Below are 27,123 nucleotides of genomic sequence, written 5' to 3'. Positions count from 1 at the left end.
GCTAGGATTCTAAAGTTGTAAAACAGCATATTATAGAATTTAAAACCATTTCATTTTCATAATTATAATGACTTGAATGTTAAGAACTCTTTCATAAAGCCCACTTGTGAGGTTAAGAACATTCTTGAGAACAAATAAAAAAATATTCTTAAAACCATATTGGTGAATCAGTCCCGTAATTGTCAACTTTAGGCGTCCAAAATGGCGCCTGCACACCTTATGATGAAACGGAGTGACATGAAAATATTCTCCAGCAAACAAAAATAGTAATTATGAAACATTTATTATAAAAAAACAACAACAACATGACTTACTATACTTCTACGGTATTTCAATTAAATGATAAAATACACGTTTGAATCACAAAAGTAAGCATCTTTTGTAATTGCTTCCCTACAAAAGGTTTGGATTAAAGTGCACGTCTGCACACGTTCCATTCTGAGACATAAAGCTCCCCCGTACAAAATATTTGAACAAGCACTCCCTTTAAATGGAGTCTGTCTATTGCATGCACACACACTCGGCTTTCCCAATGGTAACATTACTCCTGCTTTGAAGGAAAACTTTGAACCGAAAGCCAGACAGCCGGCGTAAGCCCATAACGTCGAACGTCTGCCGTAACGTGGGACAACGTCTCATTCAGATGATTTACGGCTGGTAGAGCAGATGTAGCGAGATGTTATGCTTAGTGCTTGCCTGAAACAAGCCCCGCACTGACTCACGACACCAATGGACAACGTTTTTTTCCCCCTTTATGATGGTCTGATGATATACTAGGATAAAATGGATTTTGCTACTTGAGATTGTAACCATTTGATAGGTACTTACCACATGCAAACAACCGAATGTTTATGGAACATGTGTCCTGTGCAGCAATACAGTAGTATCGTTGCAGGTACTTAATCAGAACTGCAGTCAAACTTGATCTGCGTGTATACATGAATGGACGATGCTTTTACAGCTGTCAAGATCATTCAGATGTTGACGTTCACGTCAACATCACTATAGTTCCCCAATTTTTTCACTTTGTTTTTTTTAATTCATTAAAGTCTAGAATGTTCCTTGTCACCTGGCATCTAGGCCTTCATGCCTCACCACCACTGTGACCGTTATTAGAAAACTATATCATCTAAATGTTTTTCTAATCATCTAAACCTGCCGTTTATGGCAAAACACCGTATTGCGTGTCATCACTTGCGCGGTGTGTGTCGCGGGGCTACGACGTTTCCGGGACTTGGCCACTCTGCTGATTTCAGTTATTAATGTACCTAATGCAAGTGTTGAACTTTTTTCTAGTTACATTTTGCGAGTAGGTGGTGAAGTTCAGTTACCCCCCCCAAACAGCTAAAAAAAAAAAAAAAAAAAGACCTCTCACAGCAGGATAGTTAATATTTAGCTTTATGATATAATAAGAAAGGGAAATAAAACACTGGGATTTGGATTATTTGAGGAGGGTATAATTACAATATTGTTGTTCATTTGGTCCGTTTATTTGATTCTTGTGTTCATTGGCGCAGCTGAGGGTGAAGCAAACCATAAGTCTACTCACGTCTATGGCATCCCTCTCAAAGATGCGAAGCTGGAGAAAGAGTTCCAGTTTGATCTTCCTCTCCTGGAAAAGCTCCTCCATCTGGCCCTGGGCCTCATCCAGCTGCTGCAGCACGCTCTCGATGTGCGCCATGGAGCTGTTGTGCGGGGTCTTGTTGCTCGAGATGGCAGAGTCTCTGTCAACACAAGCCCAGTGAAGACAACGACTTCACATGTGACTTTGGTTCGTTATGACACGTCGCTGTTGGAGTATTGTCCGATAACAGCAGAAATAAAGACAATTAGCACAATATTTAGTCGACTGCTATTTGAGGGGACGCGGTCATTCGATATAGACCCAACCGACACGTTGCGCATTTTAATGAGATACTGATAAAGTTGATTGTTCTTAGCAAATAATCATTATCTTCGAGTTTGATGGCTGCAACACGTTCCAAAAAAGCTTCAACATTCATTGGAATTGGGATTGTACTTGTTGGTTGTTATTCGTGGTAATTTTCAGTAAAAGTATATTCTACACCAATGCAAACTCCAACAGTACGCAGCGATTCATGATATTTCACATAAAGTATATCAGTTGCAATTTGTATTCTGCCTCGCTAAGGCTGCAGCGAAGGAAACCAAACGATTAGAAATAGCTCTCGTTAAGATCCATTTCAGATCTACACCACAGAAAACTACAACCACATAAATATGCACATATTTAATGTTATACTACAGCGGCTTTCAATTAAAAGTTCATTATCATTTTTAGATAAAGGCATATTATTTGAGAAGACTTTTATATTGGATCCCGCCGAGTCACAGTGACTGCGTAGCTCAGTGCCATTCAAGAATAAAATGAACAATTTGTTTGCTGTAAGAAAAGACATGAGCTTGAATCGCCCGTGCGCGTTAATATTACCGTGAGTGATGCTCACCTGAGCTGTTGAATGAGGTCTTCACCTTCCTTGATGACATTGACAGTCGCTTGCAAGGTGGTCTGCTGCTGCTGACCAAAACGTTTGATCAAATCCTGCACCGCCTCCACCGACTCGGCGTAGACATCGTCCAACAGTTCCTTCTGAAGCTCCTCCAACCACGTCCACAGCTGACAAGTAAGGCAGGCCGGTTCAAATAGATGGTTTTGCAAATATCAAGCAATTGTGAATACAACTAGAAACCATATCGCACCATATGCAGACAATATACAGAGTTGATTTTGTGGGAGCGCTGGACGGGTGAAGACATGTACACACAGAGGATGGAAGAGGGGAAAGGAAATCCCACCACTTCTGCTCCACTCTGCTGTTTGGTCAGCGGTCATCTTTGTAACAGATTAGCCATCTGGGCGACTTGGCCGGCCGGGCACATTAAAGCTCTGGCAAAAGCATCGCGGCTGGCACCCGCTGCCCGTCTAACACCCACAATGCCTTCTCAAAATCGAGTCAACCTTCGCTGCCACACGCCGACGAACATTCTGGACATATTACTTGGCATCTGGACACACATTCTTGTGGGCAACTACTGTAAATACACTCACTGGCTGCAATATTGATTACATTTTCATAATCTAATGGGACCGGGTGAAAGAGATACATCACGTAGAAAAAAAATAAATACATCTCCCTTTGCAAAGATACGGTTGCTACTTTATTTTATTGATATGTGGTGTCGATCTGGACCGCACTGAGAGGGGATAAGAATATTTTGCCCCTACTTTGAAGCGAAATGTAAATCATACGAATACTTCTCAGTACGTAGACTCCAACTATTTATTACATCAATACCGTAGGTATATCTATTATAGAGTCTAAACTGCGAGTCGGTCTAATTTTCGCCCTTTGATTCCCGGCCTCTGCCAGTTCCGAGAAAAGGGTTTGGCTTGTGTCATCCAGCGTAAAAACTGGGCCAAACCAATCATGCGAGCGACTCGCTGTGGCGAGCCGAAACACTCAACAACTACAATGTGTACTTTGAGTTGCACGCACGCACAGACGCGCGCGTGCACGCACGCACACAGACCTGCGCTGGTGTGAACTGACAGATGGGATGAAGGCGATTAGCCCATATGGTCATTAAAGACGAGCTTCATTAATAAAGTGTGATTGTGTCTGTCTTTATGGGTTTATTGTATGTAAACAAGGTCTAGTGTTAACACAAGCGGAGCGGGGTGCTTTGTCAGTGTGAAAAGGTTAATTGGGACATTTAAACGTTTGCGATAGACATCCCATCATAATAACCACTGGAAGAGGCAGCCGGGACCAGAAAGAAAAAATAAATAAATAAATCCTCCTCCAGAAAGCTTTACGGCACAAACAGATCGCATATGTACACTAACGGAAAAGACAAACATTAGACCTTCCTGGTGGTTTCAGTTTCTTCTTCATTTTTAATGCCTGGCACAATTAAAGGTACATTTGTTTGGACAAATATGATAATGACAAAAATAAATAAATAAATAAAATAGCTCAGAGTTTCATTGAAGAGCTTAAATCCGGGCATTTTCCATGGTTTTCTTGGTAATAACCAAAATCACTGGGAATACAATTAAGCTTAAGCATGTTAAATAGGACAAAGTATTATGGAATCAGCTGCGCTTTGTCATGTTCATTGGATTCTTTAGGTGATATACCTTAAGTGGTTCCAGGCATTCAAATAAACAAGAAATTGAAGAAACATGAGTGGTTTGACAATTTCTTTCGATGGCTGTACCTACGATGACATGTAAATGATAGGAACTAGTAGACTTACGACTCTTATTCTTAGGCCTAAGTAGGGAAAACAAACATACTCTGGCTGTTGTTTTTTTTTTTTTTTTTTTTTAAATGGGGAAACTACGATTTGCAACCCCTGTTTGCTGAAAAACGAACTTGCTTGGTTAACACGCCGCACACTAAACATACTGTATAATTCAAAATAGCCTTCTGCCAATCTGCTTTGACTGGCATAATTCTGACAGCACGGTCAGCACGGTTAGCGAGTCCTACGGTCTTCTGAAAACATCATCATTGCTTTCCTGTCCTTAACCTCACCCTGGAGTGTTGTCAAATTGTGTTCATAAGACAGTAGCGCCACATTTTGCTCTTGAATCCATTGCGAAATGGCAATTCTATTACACACCACTAAACTGTGGAGGGGGGCAGCACGGTGCCCTAGTGGTGAGTATGTCTGCCACACGGTTCTGGGTTCGAATCTCACCTCTGGTACGCTGGCTTTCTCTGACATTCCAAAAACATGCATTGCAGGTTAAATGACGACTCTAATTTATCCCTCAGAGTGAACGTGGACATGAATGATCGTTTGTCTGTGTGTGCCATCCGATTGGCTGGCAACCGGTCCAGGGTGAGGGCAAGCGAAAAGGGTCGGATGCCCGTGAAGGGGTGTAACCGGGTGCTGTCAGAAGACAGAGGGCGAACAGGACACACCTCTTTGACGTGTGTGTGGAAGGAAACCGACATATCCAGCAGAACCTTGCGCTGTTCCACACGTCGCACGAAGTCCTGGATGCGATCTTCGAGCTGGTGGGCAGCCTGGTAAATTTCCTCTGGGTCACATTCACCCGTCTGAGCCAACTGCTCTGCTGCCTCCAGCAGCTTGTCAGCATTTGTGTACGTGTTCTGTTTCAACAACATCAACAAAACTCACATGTACTCACTCCGCCGTCTGGAAAAACGTCCAGCAAACAACGTAGCAAGAAATATCTCATTTATTACACAGTCAATGAGAAACAATTCAGCTTCCCAAAAAGTTTGAATGATAGACAGATAAATAAATAGACGGATAGTTGAACTTTGAAAGCTCACCTGTGCAACCTCTTCAAAGTCCTCATGTCTCTTCTGCAGTGCTCGTGCTCTGTGCAAAGACTTCCCCACGCCAGTGTGCTTACTGAGGAAAGCCTCACCATGGTTTTCTATCCAGTCTAGTACCTTCGGAACACACACAGTCAACATTTTGCATTTCATCTACAAAACAGATTCTCAAACTACTCATTCATAATTGCCACTGTCTGTGCCGTTTACGTTTTCATTTACTTGTAACTGTTTTACGACGTGCTGTAGAGCTTGTGATCCTGAGCTCAAAGGGTTATATCTGGTTAAAGGTTATTAAAAAAACACAAAAAAAATAAATAAGCAATGCAGTAATTCTTTAACCAGTAGGAGGCGCACCTGACTGTAAAGGGACCGCAATCCATTTAAATTCCAAGGATTTATGCAATTTTCTGTATGCTTCTCTTATTCCCACATAACATGATTATGGGAATTGTCATGCTTATTTCAAGGTCTCCGGCAATGTTTCCAATCCCGTCCGCACACTATGAGGCAGCGGCAAACTGCATTGCCATGGAAACCAGTACCAAGAGAGATGGGCGATGAGAGGCAGGATAGAAGACGTGAACGCCAGAATCATTGAGATGCTGCGTTGAAGAGATTGAGGATGAGAGGTGAGGGGGGGAGAAGGCTACAGAAGAGTTCCTGCCCGAAGGGCAGGGGAAAAAAAAAAAGAAAAAAAAGTGCCGTACATCTCATTGCGATTCGCTCAGTAGACAGATGAGCGCTCTTTAAAAAAATCCAGGAGGAAGCACAAAAGTCTCTGGAGAGGCTCGATGCTGATTATTTTACACTGTGCACGCCGCCAGTGTTGGAAGTCTCACTGTTAACTCATCAGTTGTACAGTAAATTGCCGCTTACTTGCTGCACGTCCTGCTGGAAAACGCACAGCTGCAGACGTTGGTGAAGGCGAACTTTGCGATGCTGCCAGATGTTCTCCAGCTGCCTCTGATGATGAAGCACCTCATGGATGATGTCCAGGACGTGGTGGACCGCCTTGGAGTAGTTCGCCGATGCCATCAAGGAATCTGCGCTCCCTGGGGTCAAAGGTCGCTGTAGCTTGTCCAAGAGAGACTTCCCGTCTTGGCTCACCTGATAAAGGTGGACAAAGTTACACCATGGTGATTATAGTTGGTTGTAGTTTTTGCTGTTGGATAACTGAATTGCATCTTGACAAGAGATTATGCCATGTTCTCATGCTAATAAGCAAGCGTTGTCTCAGGTACAGTGATTCTCAAAGTGTGACACGAGTACCACAAGTGGTACACGGACTCTCTCTGGCGGTACCCAAAAGAATAATAATTTAAAAAAAAATCAAAAATACAATGAAGTAAAAAGTCACCGTGCCGCCAAAATAATGTTCTTGTACAGTACATTTTCACTTCAAGTACAGTACAGTTGTATTTAACTTTATTTAACAAATGTGCTTTTTAGGAGTACAATCACAGCCTCGATTTTAACGGTGGGCCATTTGGGTGATACTTGAAGAGCTAAAGATTTTTTGAGGTGGCACTTGGCGTAAAGGTCTAGTCAAAGACCGTGCCTGGGTGGGGTTTCTCCGGGCACTCCGGTTTCCCCCAAAATCATGCGCGGTAGGTTGAATGAAGACTCTAAATTGCCCATAGGTGTGAATGTGAGTGCGAATGGTTTTTTCTTTCTATGTGCCCTGCGATTGGCTGGCGACCGGTTCAGGGTGTAACCACGCCTCCTGCCCGAAGAGGGCTGGGATAGGCTCCAGCAGTCCGCGACCCGCGTGAGGATAAGCGTTAAAGAAAATGGATGGATGGATGGATTGCAAGCAGGCATTATGATCGGATCTTTCTGTACTTGATTTGGATTTTGCTTAACTGGCAAATGGTACGAACTGAGTTTTGTGGATGTGAATATTGTGCACTGACCTCAGAGTATGCGGTGGTAATGTGCTCATAAAGGCCCTGGTGCCGATGGATTGTGTCCTCCAGGTCTTGGAGTTCTGAGGGCAACTCTCCTTCACCACAAGCTTTGCACCATGGCTCCACTTTACTCATGTACTGAGGAGAGAACAAACAACTTTTATCACGTTTTAATGGTTTCCAGTGTACATTCATCCACATCGATATTTAACAATAGCCAATTCCCTAAGAAATTAGCTTGATTGGAAGATTTTGCTATGATCTTCAAATCGAAGAATTTCCAAGTTTTGGCTCGGACTGAGAAACCCTGTCCTATAACTTCTCCCCACGTATCGTTCGATCAAACCCAGTTTAGCTACGATCGAGCCGATCAAATGAAAAACGATCACTCTGTCGGGCAGTCGCCCAAAATAATAATAAACAAAAAGAAGATAGAAGACAAATAAAAGTCGAGTACTGTTAAACAAAAATAGACAGTGGAACAGATACAGTAATTCTCTGTCTATTGTTGTTTTTTTCTGATTATAAAACTATGTTAAGCTTGATATAAAGATTAGAAAATGTTTTTTTTTTTTATCCATTATGCAAACATCTGCATAACCATGGACGTGACGGTATCAGATTGTGATGGTATGATACCCTTGAGCAAAAATATTGCTGTATTCCAATAACAGCTCTAAAATAAATACTTTTGGAATACAGTATTTGGGTAAATAACATCTTATTCTTAAACAAAATTGTAAATTTGAATGTTGGGGTTATTTTTGTAGTTAATGTGTAAGCCTTCAAAGGCAAACATTCAAAGTTCCTGCGACTTGCATATTGTTTATTGTTTGCTGCGCGTGTGTTTACGTGTACGCATACATACATGGTCGGCTTTCTGGTGGAAGCTGGCCGACATCTCGAGGAGCGTGCTGCGTTCGTCCAGTGCTGCAGCGAAGGCCTTCCACTCTTGCTCCAACTGGCCTGAGATCTGCTGGATCTGCTGGGAGGCGTAGTGGCCCGATTCCAGGAGCCGGTTCCCGACTGACATAATCCGATTGATGTTCACGTACACATTCTGTGAACAGGCAGAGACACAAAATACACAACCAGGCAATGATTTGCATGACATTCATTCATTTTTAAACATTTTTTTATTTGATCCTAATACTATTTTGCAGTCGTGTTTTTCATGGTATACTTATTCTGACTCAATGACCTCTCATGATGGAGAACAGATGGCGCGACATAGAGTGGATACTGCTGTTTGATTAAAACTCTGCACAATCAAGGCCATGTAAGTAAAATACAAACAGCAGCTGGTATCAGCACATACTGAGTCCTGTCATGTTTGTTTATCTGGTCCAGTTAATTATGCCTACCAGCTGAAGTACGATTGTACTCCTGCTAAACGTTTTGCGGTCGTGTGCCACATTTGAAGGTAAACTTCAAGCACTTTAGGCCCTTTTGAGATAAAATGTCAAACTTATCAAGCAACATGCAGCTCTGAATTCAACATATATATAACTATATTGATTACATACATACTCAAAATTATTTTTACTTCTTTGCATTAAAATATACGTCCCTGAATTTTGATATAAACAAGAAGGAAAACCAGTTTTATGCACAGGTTAATGCAAATGTTAATGCAAAATAGCTTTTTATCATCAAACATTTGAAGATGCAAGCTGGTAATTGGAGCGTATTCCACAATGTCACGCACCCACGGGACGTGGAAATCCTAACGTATGTGGCTATTTATTTTGCAGGTCACAATTATAATCTCATAGAGCGAGCAATACAAGAAGGAGTAAAAGTCAATACTTCTTCATGCATGTTCGCGCACACAGCTATCGTGGACATTACGAAGTAAATCACATGGGAGACAAAACCCCCATGTGAGTAATAATAATGAAATTAAAAAAATATATTTCCCCCTCACACGCCTTTTTTTTTTTTTTTTTTTAATGAACTGGGCTTCATGCTGTTGTGTGTAGATAGGCACAGATCAGCGAACACTAATTAACACACTGCGGTAACAGCCTGTTATTCTATTCAATTACTGCTCCCGGCGCCTATTAGGCGTCTTACTTTTCTTGTCTCGATCACAATGGGAAGGAAAGATTAACTAAATATTAACAACAGCCCCAAAATAGAGACGGGATCGTTACTGTGTCCGAAATGATGTGCTTTCATCAAAATTGTAAAGCCATTAGGGATCAGTGATGTGCTTGCATTCTTAACCGCAAGGCTTTGGAAAAGATTTTCCGATATTAGGAAGAAAAAAAAAAAAGAAAGCACAACGTTACATCACATCGACAGTCAAGACAAGCCTTGCAATAGTGCTTCCCTCAACCTGATGTTGTGAAGCAGCGGTGCGCTTAAAGCTTAAGCTCACATGAGCACCTGAGAAGTCCGACAGGTCCTCAAACACACAGCAGTCGGTAAAGAACACAACATAACAGCAGTGCATAGAGTAACTTTAATCCTATTATACAATTTTACAAATCAAACATCCTAGGAGAATGGTGGTTTGAAGGTATTATACTTCAGGGAACGGGGACAGCCAGGCGTGAGGCACACGTGCATTCAGACATGCCCAGAAAAGAATGGCGTCATAGAGTTACCAAGTTGCAACCAATGCACCTGAAGGCCTTTTCAACCATCTGTAAAACATCACCAACGAGCATGAAATAACAGAGGCTGGACCACTGCAACTCAGCCGGCGGTAGAGGCTTAATATGAAACTGATGGATCGAGAGGACGGTGGGGTTGGGAGAGGGGGAGCCCGCGATTCCTAATTTAAAACCGATGAGGTCAAGGGTCAAGTCAAAGCGGAGGGAAATGCGGGAAGACAAAGGCACCAAACATTCACAAAAAGTCATCACAAACCCATGCAGCAAAATGACTTACTTTCTAATTGAACTATGGAACTGGACATACAGGCCAAAATAGATTCAATAGATAGTTTATGACCATCATGGGGGAAACCACTGATGAAATCAAGAATAAAGTGATCCCAAAAGGGGATTTTGCAGAGTGTGTCCTCATGAGAATTTGATGAATAGAAAACGGATCATTTTGACACCTACAAAACTGTTAACATATCAAGTCTGCCACGGTTGCTGGAGAACTTTTTGGTTGTGTGTGTCCAAGGAAACCACGAACAGGCACAGTGGCACGCTGCTGGATGTTTGTCCAGTTGGAAAGTAATATTGTCCTTCATCATATAATATAGTCATATAGTCCTTCCTTTATAATTTTTGGGTAGGACTCTCATCAGAATATGCTCTTCGGGCAAATAAGTCATCAACTGCAATTCAGTTACATAGTGAAAGTCTTCCTTCATCGCAGTGAAAATGAAATTCATACATTTTTTGCCGCAGCCAGAGTTTTGTTTCTCCGCAGCGAGTCTAAAAATGTGTCAGAAATGGTCTGAAACTGTTTTTACTTTAAATGAAATGTGCAGAAGTCTAAAGATATTTGCTGCATGTCTGTGCGTGTATTCTCATCGTGACATGAACGCATACTCTTTCATCGTCATTGTCTCAGCGAAACAAAACGTCAATAAGTAATAGGCCAGGAAACGCCACAGAGGGCGAATTTACTGCAAACAATATTGTTTGTAAATGGATTTATGCAGGTGTTAAATAAGCGGAAACAGTTTAATTTCACCCCTTGCATCGACAGACTGCTGTTTAGCAATGAAATCATCTAATGATCAGGAAAATTGGCCGTCTTGTGCTTCCCAAAAGCGGCCGGCTTAAAAGCGCGACGAAGAAAAGGAATACGTGGCGACTGTTTGAACTGTACTCATTGAAGGACTTATCTATCTTAAATAATATTTACAGAGAAAAGTGAGCTGTCAAAGTTATCCGGAATGCTACGGGGATAAAAAAACAAAAAAAAAACAAAACAAAAAAAACAACGTTTTGCAGTTGACATCAGATTATCATCATCATAATCCTATCAAAAATATGAGGATGTGAAGAGGAGTGTGTGTGCGGGTGTGTGTGCGTTCGTGGATGTTTACTGTCAAGGTAGCCTTCATAAGCTTAAATTTGCCTCATCCCCCCCCCCATTTTCACTCACTAGGTTATATGGCTGAGTTTGAAAAACGCGTATGTTTGGCAGCACTGTAGTGGTTTTTGGATTCATGACAGTGGTCATGTTTTGTTTTATTTAACCATTTTTGTGTCAAAATGACATTTTATTTCGGTTCGTTTTTGTTGTTATGTAAGAAAAGGACTTTTTGTTTTGAATATTATCGCATGTGGCCTCGATAAATGGAACTTTGATTCATTGAAAAGTTTCTTTGCGGCCCTTTAGGATTTGTATTTGTGTACCCCCGATCTATAGAAAAACTGTTTTTGTTTTATTGTTTATTTCAACTTAGGGGTCCCTAACATACAGTATAACACTAAGAAACTGATTCAGATGACAAATCATTGGTTTGCCATAAAAGGCACATGCTAAGTGCTAACTGGAAAACGAGTTCTTTTATTGTTGTTTGTTGTTTTGCCTTCGTTCCAACATGAACAAACCCAATCACACTTGCTCACGCTTTGTTCTTTCACCCAGTGTTTCCATTCAGTCATGTAGGCAACAGGAAAGGGAAACGAGGCTTCCTGTGGAAGAATGGGTGGTCACTTTGAACGAGTCTGTGTGTTTTGTATGAACACGTTGATACTGCAGTCCCATCTGTCTTTTTTTTGTATGTACAACCGTCGTCCCAAGAGCTACTAGATGACGATGACCAGTACTGTTGACACAACTGGCTTTGCGGCAGTTTTGCTGAAGCTATAGTATGTAACTTTTAGCACCCCACCCCAAGCTTAAATTCTGCACTACAACAAAAGAACAGAACCGTCGCTTCAATATGACGTAGGCAATGCATGTTATGTCCCTTATATGTGCTTCGACAACATTTGAAGGACATGCGTTATTTCAGTGCTGTCATTTCTGTACCGTCATTTGCAGCGCGCTACTAACCGAGCCAGCGTGGGAAATGAATAGGGCATTCGCTAAATATAAAAAGTAAGACATTGACAAATTCAGCAAGGTGTTGGAGGAGCTGAATGGTTTAATCAGCATTGTGTTATCTCCTCGAGCAGTGGCTTCGGTGAAAATAGCTTTTTTTCCAAACAAAAAAAGTTGTAGATTTAAGTGACCTGTGTTTTGCTATTGATTACTGTAAATCCCAAGGAGTTAACAATTTAAGTATATGCTGATTATTGCAAGTGTAGATAATTTCAATCTTGACAATGCTGCTCCTAAACTGAATTGGATATCATAGATGCAACACACAGGACATGAATTAGTGAATTAGATTACAGCTTTTTTACATTACATCAGTCAGAGAGAGCCTCCATATGCTAGGAACATAAAAATATGTACATGAGACTACAAAATACACGGTCAAACATTGATTTTCCACAGTGTGTTTGAACTGAGGAATTCCATTAGGCTCTGAAATGTTTTGATGTGAACAAGCAGAGCAGAACGGTGTTGGACCGCAGGGTCAATACAGTATTATGTCCTGGAGTAGTTAGGAGAGAAGCTCGGGAGGGCAGCAGAGAGCGGCGCGCAGCTTTGGGAGGGGCTGGGCGGCAATACGGGTCAATTGTGGGGACAGAGCTGTGATAAGATATGACAGAGCGAGGCTGAGTGGCAAACAGCTGAATAATAGGACGGACACAGTGGCAAGTCACAGCCAAAGAGAGGGGAAGGCTTTGGGAGAAAAAAGCCTGAGAAGAAGAGGGGGTGTGTGTGTGAGTGAGTGCGGAGTGTTACTGGTTACTGTGAATGACAGTAATGATGATAGCTGGTGATTGCAGCTCTTCTGTGTGTGTGTGTGTGTGTGTGTGTGTGTGTGTGTGTGTACATTTGCACAACACGGACAGCGTCTTACCATGCAGTTCATTGCAAAGTGGTTGTGCTGGGTCTGCAGTTCGACAGCATGCTGGTGGTTTCCCCCGATTTCTGTGTAGCTGGTGAGGAAAAGCCCCTTGTTGTGCATGATCCAGTCGAACATCTACGCAGTAGAAAAGGGGAACAAGAACCAGTAAGGTCACACAATGGACCAAAATGTGTCTTAAGTGGTAAAAAAAAAAAAAAAAAGTCTGTACCTGACACGAGAAGGATAACGACGCCAACGGCAAAATTACTAAATCTGACACATTAGCTAAAACTGAAAAAACACTCAAGTGATTACATACGTGACAAGAGCCAGGCATTAGTTTTGTATAATTATTTGTACATATATATGCATACTCAAAATATTATTCTACTTCAGAACTTAGGAGATGGCTTCATGCTACAGGACAAATAAATCTAAATTTGTTTTGAAATAGCAGGAGTAGAAGAAAAACAAGTTGTACAGTATGTGCTGATGCATTTTTATATTTTCGTTTTCTCAATTTAACAAGCCAGAAACACCATATTTACTTAGACTTCCATAGATTCCTGGTTTAAAAAACAAACAAAAAATAAAAAACATATTGTCATTAGGACATTTCAAGTATTGTAAAGCATATTATACATGCATGTTTTCCAAATCCTGTGAAGTATATAGAGTAATATATGCACCGTGTCCGCCATGCTTTCAACTTTGCAGCGGCGTCAGTGGCTCCCTGCATGCTGACATGTTTGGTGTATGGAAACGTGTGTTAAATTACAGCCCTGAGACTTTTCACAGCAGGCCTCTCTCTGCATTGGCCCCCGCCAGCTCCGCACAGCTCGTATGAGCTCCATTTATCAGCTCTGCACATGCCACTCACACGCTGATGCCAAACACGCAGTCACACACGTTTTCCGCTGTCTGCGCACACATACTCAGAGCCATAACGTTGGCAGTATCGGATCAAAAACAAAATTGAATTTTCTCTTCTGTCCGCAGGGGCTACTATCACAGAACCAATACACTTCCACTAAACAAATAAACAAATGTAGCTTAGCTATTTAGCCAGCATGTGCATCAAAATGATTCTGCTGAATTAAACGTGTGGAAGGTCATGTCATGTTTTTAAAAAAAACCTTGGTTTAAGAGGTCTGAAACCTTTTTTTTTTTATATTTCACCTGATACAAACATTAAAGAGGTATCATCCCATGCAAAAGCACAGAAAAGCATTCTTACCTTTTCTGCATCCTGTTCAAAAAGACGCAGCTGGAAACACTGGTCCAGTTTCAGCTTCCTCATGTGCCACAACTGCTGCAAGTTCTGGCGTGTTCCGTGAAGCTTATCCAACAAACTGGTCACTTTGGCGCCGAGGTTGTGAGCATCCGCATGTGTGTAGAAGCCATGGTGGTGATCATTGGACTCTGCAGCGGCACCGCCAATCCGGTTCCCGTACACGCTTTCGACGGCACTCCCGCTTCCTGCCGTTTGGGACTGCAGCCTCTGCAGCAGCCTGCGTCCCTGCGTGTCCAACTCCTCCACGGAGGCTTTGGTGGCCCTTTTCTTCAGCGCCGCATGTTCCTCCATGAGCCGCCGAGCCCCTTCCAGGTCCCGCGGGAGATCTCGCTGGGACAGGGTCTCTTGCAGCTCCTCGAGGCGCGCCAAAGCTCGTGCTGCGTCGCTGGCAAAGGTCTCAAACGAGAGCCGCACCTACGGAAAAATGGGCCTTTTTCAAACTGCAAATAAATCGTGTGAACTAAATGCTGGTTTTGGGTTCCAGAAAGCAGCCAAACCTCAATCCAATCATCATGGTCGTACTCTAAGCTGCCATCGAAGTCAGCTGTCAGCTGCGACGGGTCCACGATTTTGGATAACCCCTCTAAGGAGACCATTACTGTCTGTTGGTGTCACAAAGCAGAAAGAAACAGAACAAAGGTCAAAAGGGATGCCGATCATCAGCCACGTCACAATCCAAGCAACCAAACCACTACCAATATGTCCAACTTAAATACCACAAAGAATGTGGAACTTTGTGGGGATTTTCACATCTACTGTTTGGACAGGTGTGAAAACATTCCAGTCACTTCATGCAACAGTCAATGTTATCGCTAATTAAAACGGAGGGGTACAGAGCTACAAACTGAGAATTATTGACAATTTTCATTTACAAATAGCAGAACACTTTAAGGCTGATGCAGATTCCAGGATTTGGCAGAATGAAATTACGATATCTGATTCCTCTGTCGATTAATCAAAAAAATATAGAATGAATAAAATAACTTATTTTTTGTTCTTACCATAAATATATGAATTGCAAGCAAAACATTTCACTGTTTTATAATACCTGGTCCACGGGGTATTTTTTTTAATTTTGGTTATTAAAAAAAAGAATTTTTTTTAATAACCATCAGAAGCTAATGTTTATAAAGAGCCCCAGATGAAGGGGGGCTAATACTACATGTGTTCTATGCCAACTTGAAATTTGCTGATAGTTTTAAACAACAAGTAGTGTGTCCTAGTCCAACTTGCCACTAGGGCGAAATGCATCACGGTGTCCTATATATCCAGTTTCCATAGCAACTGGGTCAAGCCTAAATATACCAGCATCACATGACCACATGGGACAGAACAGTGTCACTGTCACTGAGCAGCAATGCAATTAGCACTGATAAAATAGGACCGATAGCTATACGAAACTAACTTTCCTACAAATAAACTTTAAAGAGCTTGCTAATACAATCTATATGTACCATTGGTAAATCCAGCCCAGTCAAGTGAAGTAGTTGTGGATTTTTCTCAACGGTCAAACAGTCATGGGCACCCCCTTACCTCAAATTCAAACTTGGAGCTGCCAAAGTTGGTCCTCTGCTTCTGCCAGAAGTTATCCGGCTTGATGATGAGGGCGACGTGGATGCAGGAAGGGAAAGACTCCTGAAGGATCTTCAGCAGAGGTTTGATGCTGTCCCATTTGGAGCCGCGCATGTCCACAATGACTGTGAAGCCATGTCTGACGACCTCCTCACTGCAGGACACATCACACAATAACAAGTAATGGAACATCTTCACAAAACCATTTCTGAGTACCTCAAGAAGCAAATAAAAGGCAATGTAAATGGCGTTCCAAGATCCCAAAGCACATCTAGTTGCAACAGTTGAGCATTCAATTTCCACCGCTGCTTACCACGAGTCCCACCGCCCTAGAAGTCCATAAAAGGCAATTTCTCGGTGTTAAAAGGTTTAAATCAGAATCTGTCCAGTTAGGATAGCAAAACAGACACAGGGCCTCCTGCTCTAACTCGCTCTGACCTCACTATGAAAACAGATCTACAGCCGCCAAAGGGCTCGACAGAAAAAAGAGGGGAGGGATTGACGGCGAAAGAGAGAGAGAGTGAGACAGCGAGAGCAAGGGGAAAAAAAAAACAAAAAAAAACACGTAAACCGAAACCCGCTCACTAGGACAATGAGTGAAATGGGGGGAAATACAAAATGATATGAGATTAACTTTGAGTGCAGATGAAAACGCCTCCCTTTCTAAACTCCACAGTTACAGCACAACAGGAAATGTGGAGAAAAACTCAAAGAAAGTGCGCAAAGACAAAGACCAAAGAAGTATTCAACAGTAAGTAGACTTACTGTAGACTCGCAGATTATTATTATTTTTTTTCTTTCTTGATGTTGTTTTTCTTTTTGGGGGGCAACCAACCCCAAAAAATGTTTAGTGGTGGTTTATCCCCGCTTATTCAAGAATTTCTGGGGTCTAAAGGAAAAAACTAATGGTTTCATTGCAATTATAATGGATCCCCCGCTTAGCGAGGGTCTACTATACAGCTAGAATCCCGTTTTTGTGGCTATTTCTATCTTGCATTTCTCGTGCGTAAACGCAAATGGATGCTGATGTCCGTCTCCTAAAATGTAAATTTTGATTGTCACCGTAAATGCGATCAAGCACTTTTGTTCACGACGATGTTGGTTGAGAGCATTTCTTAACCCAGGACCAGAGGGTTACGCGTTTGTTCGGTTGTGCGCCACGCACGCTTTGTGTATTTCTTGCCTGGGGATCGTGGCCAGGTAGGCTACGAGCCTGCGCAGGTCTTCCGCTCGTATTCTATCGTGGTTGCTCCGCGCTGGGAAAGTGAGCACAGGACCTCCTCGTCTGTCTCTGCCTCCTGCGCATAATTGAGGAGAGAGAGAGAGAGAGAGAGAGAGAGAGAGAGAGAGAAAAAGAGAGAGCGAGATTAAATGCCAGCACAAAACAATCAACACTAACAAAACTACATCTGCAGATGTGAAGTGCAAACTGGATGGGACTGACATTTTACTAAGTTTCCTTGATCGGCTATGGGGAACATTAAGAATCTATTAATCAGTGAATTGCTTTATTGTTCATGAAACGGGAAATGTTCGGAACTTCTGATTTGATCCCAGTGTTGTACTGAGCGGAATCATTTTGCCTGGAGGAGTTGTGCCACAAGCAACGTCTGCGTGGATCTAGATCAAGTTGCCACTGGTGACATCGTGTTTTTCCTTCTTTAATAATAATAATAATAATAATAAATCAAATTTAAGATCACTCTCCAGCAGCAAAGTAGTGCCTCAATCGTCTCAACTCACGATTCGTCAATAACTAATCTCACAGAAATGTTACCAATTAATGAATCGATATACATCAGCATTGGTCACACAGGACAGGGGGGCGGGGTAATAAGTGGCTCATTTGCATAAGACAGGTCACTTCTGGAGTACATGTACAGTATAAGCAAAGTTACAAAACAATTTATGCAGAAATTATGCATCTCGGGAACATCTCAATAAATTAGAATATGGTCAGAAAAATCATTTCTTTCAGTACTTAGACATTGTATAGAGTCATTCATCACTTGGGAAATTAGCTTACAGAGGACAAATTCCTGCCTTATTTCTTCATTAAAAATCATTTCCATTGTATCGGGATCGGCTGTTACATAATGTAGTTTCTCGAGATGGTGGATTTTGCGTTTTTGTTTGCTACAAGCTATAATTACCAAAATTAAACATATATTTTTAAAAAATGAAATATTTCCCTCTGAGTCTATGAAGTGCGTCTCTTTAATGAGTTTCACTCTTCGAATAGACCTACCTATCTCAATGAAGCTTTTTCGACACCATTCTAATTCATGGAGATGCACCTGTATTGTTGTATGATGTGATCATTTTGATGTACGTGTCCGACCTGAGAGAAAGGCCACCTTCTCCTTGAGGATGGGAAGCACATCAATGGCCTTCATGTCTTCATTGCGATGAAAGCCTGCAACAAAGTGCACAAGAGGTCACAAAGACGCAAAAAAATGTGTGCCAACCATGACAAACCGAATTCAGAAAATATTAGAACAAAGGTTAGTGCATATTTTTGGATGAAATGTGAATTTTCTGCTAAATACAATGCATGACCAGCAACTCGAGAGTGACGAAAGGGCTTTTTGGAGCTGTAGTGAACTGGTCATGTCGCTTGATCCTCAAGAAATGACTCAAGTCCGTCTCGCTCTCTCCCTTTCAAACCATTTCCTACCAAACAGTCCGTCTTTGCAATACTTGACACTCATATCAGCGAAAACGAGCGTCAAATGCATTGAAATAACAACAAATGAATGCCTTGAAATATATTCAGAAATAGTAGCAGCAGCAGCTGCAGCTTTTCTATGTCCTGCCTTTACTAATAAAGGCGAGGTCGGTTTTAATGGACGCTAACAGAAGTGGTGTAGAACTTGACTGCACTGCTTTTCCACTTGAGGGATTATAATGAGCTCAGCTTTGCTTTACATACCCTGGCAGAATTTGCCCCCCACCCCAGACAACAGAACCACTAGTTTTCCGCCTCTTTATCAGCGTTTGAACACTACTAGGTCATCATGCTGTCAAAGGGTGAACAACATGACGACGAGGACTCTTTAAATTCCAATTCTAATTGAACTAGGAAACGTACCGGTCGATTCATGGATCAAACACCTGTGTTGAATTTCGCCGTTCAGCTCCTTGTTAAAGGAGAAGTTATTAGCTAAACATTGAGCAGCTGGACATGAGAATTCAAAAGTCTGGAGACGGCAACGTTAAAGTTCACCTGTAAAGAAAATAGTGCATTACAAGGTCACCCTGAAATTTCAGTATCCCTAATGTTTGTGAGTAGTGTGTATATACATATTGACAGAACAAAAAGCTTCGAAGAAAATATCCTTTGCGCAGATGAGACAAAACCGAACCTTTTTGATGTTACAGGCGCGAAAGCATGGAGGAGGCCTGGTTATGTCTTGTTTTTTTTAAACGTGTTTTTGCATCTCTTAGGTAACATTAAAATCGCTTGCCAGAAATGCTCCATCCTGCACCATTCAGGTTTGTCTTGCTTTGTCTGATACTGACATGGACCCACAACCAGTAGTCACCTCTGTTCTATTACTGCAGCATTCTCAAATCCCCCCCATAAAGTAAGTACAACTATAATGGAAAAGTGCAAATACAGAAACAGAAGTTTGTTTTTGTGAGGAGCAAATACTATGGCAGCAATCAAAAATTCTAAATCAAGCATACATTTTCTATCAAACAGAAGTAGGCAAAATAAGGTAACCACATCAAGTATCTGGCCTGTTCCAGTACTCTCCACGCATTAATCGACTTTTTCAAGATCACAGATGTAAGTCTCACATTTACTGTGAACCCTCATTTTCATGCTTTTGAAAGTCTCCCTTGATGTTAGAACATCTGATATTCCAGACGCTGAAAGGAAGTATTCAAATATAGCCAACTTCAGATTTCCCGTGTTTGAAAGCAGGGGAAAACTCGAGAGAGGAATTAATTCATAATGATTATTACATACATTGTGTGCATCATTCTCTACCGTGGCCAAAATAGACTTTTAGGACGCGAATATTCACAGATTAGCCATGTTGGTTAGTCATGTTAACCAACTGTTAAGGCTAGGAGCAAATAATCTGAAAAAAATGCTGTGTCTCAATTCAGGGGGTTCAACCTCTGTTGGACGGCACAGGGGCGATGCACTTAACCAACCTCCCGAAAACGCAACCAAGACGCCTTGGGGAAATTCCACCTTTAACCGTTGGGCACGAAGAAGATTGGAACAATGCATCCTTTGAAAAAGTGGAAAAAATGGCCACTTAAGGCTGCATAATAAGGACCCCTTCAAACTTTTACTCGTGCTACAATAATATTCTAATTAACACTTTTCATTCTACTGCAAAGATGAACTTGTATAATAAACTACTGAGACGAGGCAAGAAGTTATGATGACATCATTTGTTGTTGAGAACCCAGGTTGCGATGTGCCTTTCTCAAGCTTCCATTTCAGTTACAGACTTTGTAACTTTCTGGAAAATTTAAAGCTCGAGTTCGGGTGTACTTAATTTTATGATTATTGCAGAAAATTATTAGTGCAGAAAAGGCAGAAGATGAAAACATTAGTCAAATATACACGATACATAGTTCTCCATTGCTGTTTTCTTTGAGATATCACAAATGTGTTGTAGAATCCCGTTACTAATTTTAGCCTGGACTCAAAGTGTCTCCAGCTAATGCACAACCAACATAATCCCCTGATTTGTGTCAACAGACATAAAACTGCTGCCAAACAAACTGCTCATGATGAACAGCAACGCAGCAAAACGGCATACGCACAACAACAAAAGTAACCGAAAACCTCAACAATAAACTGCAGCACGAAGGTTCTAGCTTGCACACTCGTGATGTCATTCGTGTAATCATCATCCTCACCCATAACTGCACGTAGCTACTACCACCAACATAAGAATACAATCACAGCAGCAATCATCTCTCTTCACATCAAATCAATTCATTTGCAAGGCTGCCAAGCATGAATCAAACATTTTCAATCACCGACTGCTTGTGCATAGCACACTCCTAATGAGAGCAATCCATTTTACAGACAGTCGGAGACCCTGTAATATAATCTGCAATTTATAGTCTTGCTCACTGTGGGCTCTTTTCAACTTTTTAATTTGATGTAGGAGATGGATGGATAGATAGCAAGAAAAGCAGAGGAGACGAAAGGTGCCTCAGCAAAAGACTGTGACACATCCATCATCTCGTTGACCAGCTGAGCTAATGCCAGGTACTAAATCACGTAGCAACGCAGGAGTGCTGGATCCTGAGCTCTCGCTTGGAACACGCATGCTTGCATGTAAGCAGATGCACCAAATTACAAAAGGTACAATTGCATATTTCCCTGCACGCGCAAATTCGTAATCTGCATCATGACAGCAATGACAAAAATGCTGCAACCCCGGTAACCTTTACATTGTTCCTCTTCCTCTTAGTACAGAACAAAGGTTGGCAAACAAAAGTCAGTTGGTTTACCATTTGGCTACATATTTTTTTGTGATATGAAATCTATGAATACCACAGGAACATAAGGCTGCACAATTAATCGAATTTTAATCGGAGCACAATTAAATCAAGCTGATTGTCGGCAATATTTACATTTCTAATTTCTAATGCCGTCCGTCTCTGCTGCACATGCGATCAAGCACTTTCTCAACTAGCAGTCAGCCAACCACCAGGGGGCGAAAGCATGGTTAGGGCTTTATTTAGCTGCCTAAATAACAAGCAAGCGCACTGACGCGGGACCTCCAAGGTGGAGAGAAAGTAGAGCCAAAATTGGAAATAAGGAGCTAGTTCCTTGAAAAGGGATCGACATCCGTGGTCGGGACTTGTTTCGGATTCAGGGCGAGTGACGTTAAACAGAATAATAGCATATTCATCCAGTTAGTCCTTGGTAAATTTCAAATTTTGGGGTAAATGTTATGATTGATCATAATGTATATCTTAAATTGGTAATCCATTTATTTTAAAGTTTCTTTTTGCACTGAAAATGTTTCTTTGTTTGTTGAAAATACAGCTGTTCCTTAACATGAATAACTGATTGAAATAATTGATGAAGACTTGAAGCAAAAAGACAAGAAGAGTTTCCCACCACAGCTCAAAGAACTATTACGTTGATTCATAGCACAGGTTTGCTGTGTACACGCTCAAGCAAATTGGAATTATTCTTTGTACGTAACCTTTAAATCACCGAGCTGTTAAATGACACGAAGCAGATCTTTCAAAGGGCAGCCAGCCCTTTTAGTTTTTAGATGTGATGTTCAAATTGAAGCTTATATGTTGAAGACAGAATGAGCGTGGGACTGAACAAGTTCATGGTTCGCTTTAAAATTAGGTCTCAAAGGTATTCGCTTTAGCTGATATCAAAATAAAACAAAACGATACAATTTACGCCCATGCTCTCGTTGCATGTGAAAGTTTTCACATTGTATCAGTTTGACTGTGCTCAAGCCTTCTCGTCTTTGGAAGTGCACAATTATAGGCAAAGTGTTTAGCTTCTCATTGATACGTACACTATGACCATCCGTGCATACATCCATTTTTGTTCCAAGTTGGACCAGACATATTTTTACTGTTTCAGTTTCTTGAAACATTTTTTCACACCACAGATTGAAGACATCCTTGAAACCCAAATGATGCTGTGTACGAGTTCGTCCAATGAGATGAAAATGCAATGAATGTACTCAGTTTGGATTGCAATGGGAAACCATTATAAACCCAAACCCCAAATTGCAATATGTGCCGTAACAAAAATATCTCAATTTAAAAGCCTCCCAACCTTTTTTCATGGCTTTTGAATGGAACCCAACTTAATGTCATCTTTTTGTAACAGCCAGCCAGAAAGAAAAAATACATATGATAAGAAATACAACTCAGCATGATGTCGAATGTCATTATAATTAGTGGGAACCCTGCATTTGTTCCTGTTCAACGAACTGGTCTCATCTTGGGATAATGACACCTGACCTTTATGTTTATGTCTAGCCTACTCTGCAATTTTGCTTTGGTAACCATCATTGCAGAAAAGATACGAAAGACGTTCGAAATGGAAGCAAGAAACTCTGTGCTCTTTTTTTTTTTCTTGGCAATCGCTGGATATTCTATCTTGATTTTAATCCAGAACATTAAGTAGTTGTCTGAAACTTATTTTTAAGCAAATTCCAGCAGCCGATCTTCTTCTAGCACTGAAAGGGTTAATTCACTTTTTATTTTTATGCTTTTATTACAAATGGTTCATGGATCCATTTGTTCAAAGTTTGAGGGTCCTTTGAGTTTAGAAAGTAGAACTCAAACCCTTTTAAAGCCAGATCCTGGTGTTTGTGCACGAACTGAGGGAATGATGACTCAAGCATATTTTCTTCCAAAGGTCCTGCTTAATATTTGAAACGTTCAATAACTTTCTGCTCATTCGCCGTCCCCACAATTCTAGTTTGGCTTTTAATTCAGCTACTTGATCTGCCAACGTGAAGACAGTTGCCGTTTTTCCCTGAATGAGACCTTTTTTTTTTTTTTTTTTTTTTTTTAAAACACATATTCACTGTGTGTCTTGTGCAGTTTATATTTTTATATATTATACAACGTGACCGAGGCATTCTTTCAGATGCTGATGATCAAGAAGCTATTTTTTTTGTTCAGTCTCTCTGTGTGGCCCGGTACCAAATGGCCCACTGACCAGTACTGGTGGTGAGGAACTGCTGCTTTAGATAGCAAGCGAACACACCACATGATGCCCGTCATCGGTGCCATAAACATCTGACCCCAAGCTCAAAGCAATTAAGCACGTGTGTTTAGTACAACCACACATTACTCATAATTCTGTGGGACTGTAAGACAAAAAGGAGGTGGTCATTTGTCACAATATGCACTCACATTTGTACTCAGCACTATTGGAGTCACAGTGAGGAGAAAAGATAGAAAGACAATTTGGCCGTAGTCCACCTCATCGACCGCATCCAACACTCTCCTGGGTGCTATTCTCAATCCCAACCAACTGTTCCCCCCCCCCCAAAATTTGAGTGTCAAGGGAAGAACTTTTTTTTTGGACACGTAATAGGTTATCATCTGATATCTGAACCACTACCCAGCTGATTTTGAAGACAATTTGGTGTGAAAAAATCCATTTGTTATGGTTTCGACTTTCCATAGCGCTACTCATGAGTGACTTTGTTCTGACTCCAGCCATCCACAGCTATTCTGATCTCACACAAGTGATTTATTTTTTCATCGGAGCTGCACGAAACTCTGATGGAAACTGTCACACAGCGAGACTGATGAATTTCAGATGGCTCGTCGGTCAGAGAGTACATAATTACTGGATTTCAGCCCAGTGTGTGAACCATACTGTCGGGCGTTCGTGAAATGCAAGAATTTGAAGGTATGTGTCACATTGCCTTGCTTGTGCTCACTTGGCCAAGAACCCTGGCTTGGAAACATCATGAATGTGGATGAGAAAGAAGTTCAGGATACACATGCCATTAATAATTAACAATCATTCATGAATGGTCTATGTCAGGGGTATTCAACTAAAAATTTGAAAGGTCCAGATCGAGAACATTTTTGAAGCAAAGGTCCGGAAGATCATCTCGTGACTACTTATTGTGATATATATTTAAGTAGCCTGCCGAGTCTTCTCCATCCGCTTGCACTGTAATCAATAACCTCAGTCAAACCCAAGACCATTTTGACATTTATTTCTGTCAAGTAACACAGAACTAAACAAACATGTGTGACTGCTGATATGTACAGTTGTGCTCATATGTTTATGTACCCTGGCAGAATGTGTGAAATGCAATTAATAAGAATAATATAAGCACACTTTGGTCACTTTATCAACTATAGAAAATGATACGAAGCCACAGAGAGACATAATTTATCACAAAACAAAGTTGTGATACCACAAGCAGGGCTGGTCCATATCATACCTGCGTCCACAATTAATGCTATAATTGATTTCATGTGATATCAAAATGTAAAATGGTGATATTGACGATATTTTGTATGTTCTTACGAACATAATAACATTATTGCAATGTTTCCCATTCTAAGAGTACATACATACAGCTAGCGAACACCATTGAAGCCACTGCGCATGCGCATTGGGTGTTTTCAACGCACCCGTCGGAGCAACTAGTCGGCGAATTTCAACTGCCGCTGGTGTGTCGGGGTTGTCATGGGCTACACCGCAAGTGTTTACCTTATAAATCAAGTGTGTCATGGACACTTCCGAGCTGCATGTTTGTCGTGTCCCCTGTGTGACAACCGCTCACGTGCTGTCACCGTGCTGCGTGAGAGGCAACCCACCGTGAGCTAAATTGCTGTTTTTCAAGCTGCGCACCGTGCAGTGGAGCCCCGCATACTCGCAGTTCGGCACCCGCGGATTCACCCATTCGTACATTTAAAAAAAAAAAAAAAAAAAAAAAACACATTTTCCAATTTTGAATTTTTGGGGGGTTTTCTTTTAGTTTTTTGATTATGTGGAGGGGATCCAATCAAAAAACAAAAAACAAACAACAACACTTATTAGCACGTTATCACATGTTTCTGGGTATATGTATTTTCAATGCATATCTAATGGCCGTCAATCAAATGCAGATTTTCGTTATTCGCGGTCCGGCCCGATCCCTGTCCCCTGTGTATACATGCAGTATGTATATACATTTTCTCCTATTTATTTACAGTTGAACGCACGTCACGGTTCTATCAGATCTATGTCTTCAAAAGAGGCTCCGTGCAGTTGTGTGACCTTCGGCCAGAGCTGGCAGGAGGCCTGGAGACTGTGGTAAGCTCAGATTTCATAGGGTTTCTCATGTTATTGTTACAGTGTGACTTACAGTAAAAATAACACTTCACTCCTAACACAGTCCTTTGACCTGAATATGACCCAAAACACAGAAACAAGCCGAGATTAGTGTGTCACAATAAATGGATACTGTACGGAATTTTGTAGCGACGTAGGGAATCACACATTGCTGTAAATATTTTGATTCAAACGTTCCTGACAGGTGTTCTTTGTACACATGATTGTGGTTTAACTTTACATTTCACTTTACACATGTATAAAGAAAAAGGACTAACGATATGTTGTCCAACGCACGTTCGCTACGTCTGCCTGTACTAGCTCGAATAAAAGTTATCTAAAAGATAATAACCGTAGTGAACGGACACCGTCAGAGATGTATTATTTCAACAATAGTTAATTCATTTTTATTCATGAAATATTATCACTATTTTTTACTGAGAAAATGAACTATTACTATTCAAATACAATTAGCCCTTCATTGCGCATTGGAGCCTGTATAACATATTCACCCGCTACAAAAGAAGAACTACATATTTGTAGTTCTTGTTTACCGATGTTCGCAACTTAAAAGCAGCTTCAAGAGAAAAGCAGACTGAGTGCTTCATTGTAGGAAAAACAATTTTCCAGAGCTGCAGTAATTGTGAGGAGAGCGAAGTGTATCATTGAAGCAGTTTTGTCGCTGCATTGTCTTCAACTTGCCTGGATGCAATGCGTGTGGGCTTTATGATGCCGCGACAGTTGTTTCTCTGTTCATTTCACACCTTGGTGAGCCTGATTAACAACCTTTCCTCTGAGTAGAATTGACAAATAAAGTTATTCCCAGTGGCTTTGTTCCCATCGTTCAGGACGCTCGGTCCCTTCCGTGGTTTATGTTCCCCCTCGTCTTCACTATTGTCAATCCTCTGCATCACTTACCGTATTAGTACTTAATGCTTTCTTATTCAAGAAACCTTGAGTCCAGGGTCAACAGTAGCTGAATGAGCAACACCTAATCAGGTTAAAAAAAGACAATGTGAAAGGCCTGTCTCCTAAAGTTCATTGTTTTCATACATATTTTGCAGTCCAGGGATACCGCAGACCCTGTGCTTTATTCCATTGTCATTCACCTTCACATCTTTATTAAGACAAAAACAAACCACGTAGAGTCGAGCAGTTAGGCACATCGCTAGTAAGCTGCTTGATTTGCTGCACTTGCCAAATGACTTCCCAAATGGAAGTTGCAACGATGCATCATTTAGGCCATCTGTGTCCGTGCTTTCGACTAATGCAAAGCATATGCTCAAGGGCCTGACAAATAGTACGCAGGCCTT

The 27,123-nt window shown here is 41.3% G+C and overlaps 1 protein-coding gene across 8 annotated transcripts in view; it reads right to left on the bottom strand.

The window, feature by feature from the left end:
- The window catches only part of triob (trio Rho guanine nucleotide exchange factor b), an 88,197-nt gene that overhangs the window by 35,934 nt on the left and 25,140 nt on the right, over positions 1 to 27,123 (bottom strand). For 7 of the 8 annotated variants that reach the window (XR_009768467.1, XR_009768468.1, XM_061675236.1 and 4 more), the window contains 13 exons: positions 18,341 to 18,415; positions 17,183 to 17,297; positions 15,961 to 16,153; positions 14,925 to 15,029; positions 14,371 to 14,841; positions 13,146 to 13,268; positions 8,118 to 8,309; positions 7,256 to 7,387; positions 6,219 to 6,449; positions 5,334 to 5,456; positions 4,956 to 5,147; positions 2,469 to 2,638; positions 1,550 to 1,724 (listed from right to left, as the gene is read on the bottom strand). Coding sequence is in view for 6 of the 8 variants with exons in the window: in XM_061675236.1 (XP_061531220.1) it covers positions 1,550 to 1,724; positions 2,469 to 2,638; positions 4,956 to 5,147; positions 5,334 to 5,456; positions 6,219 to 6,449; positions 7,256 to 7,387; positions 8,118 to 8,309; positions 13,146 to 13,268; positions 14,371 to 14,841; positions 14,925 to 15,029; positions 15,961 to 16,153; positions 17,183 to 17,297; positions 18,341 to 18,415 (2,297 nt within the window). In the remaining 2 variants the exon portion in view is untranslated. Of the gene's footprint in view, positions 1 to 1,549; positions 1,725 to 2,468; positions 2,639 to 4,955; positions 5,148 to 5,333; positions 5,457 to 6,218; positions 6,450 to 7,255; positions 7,388 to 8,117; positions 8,310 to 13,145; positions 13,269 to 14,370; positions 14,842 to 14,924; positions 15,030 to 15,960; positions 16,154 to 16,312; positions 16,432 to 17,182; positions 17,298 to 18,340; positions 18,416 to 27,123 lie in introns of those variants that run through there. The other variant, XM_061675237.1, reaches the window with a different exon arrangement.

The sequence above is a fragment of the Phycodurus eques genome, chromosome 4, assembly GCF_024500275.1.
Source record: "Phycodurus eques isolate BA_2022a chromosome 4, UOR_Pequ_1.1, whole genome shotgun sequence".
NCBI classification, from domain to species: Eukaryota; Metazoa; Chordata; class Actinopteri; order Syngnathiformes; family Syngnathidae; genus Phycodurus; species Phycodurus eques.
This window is presented reverse-complemented; position numbering and strand designations above follow the sequence as displayed.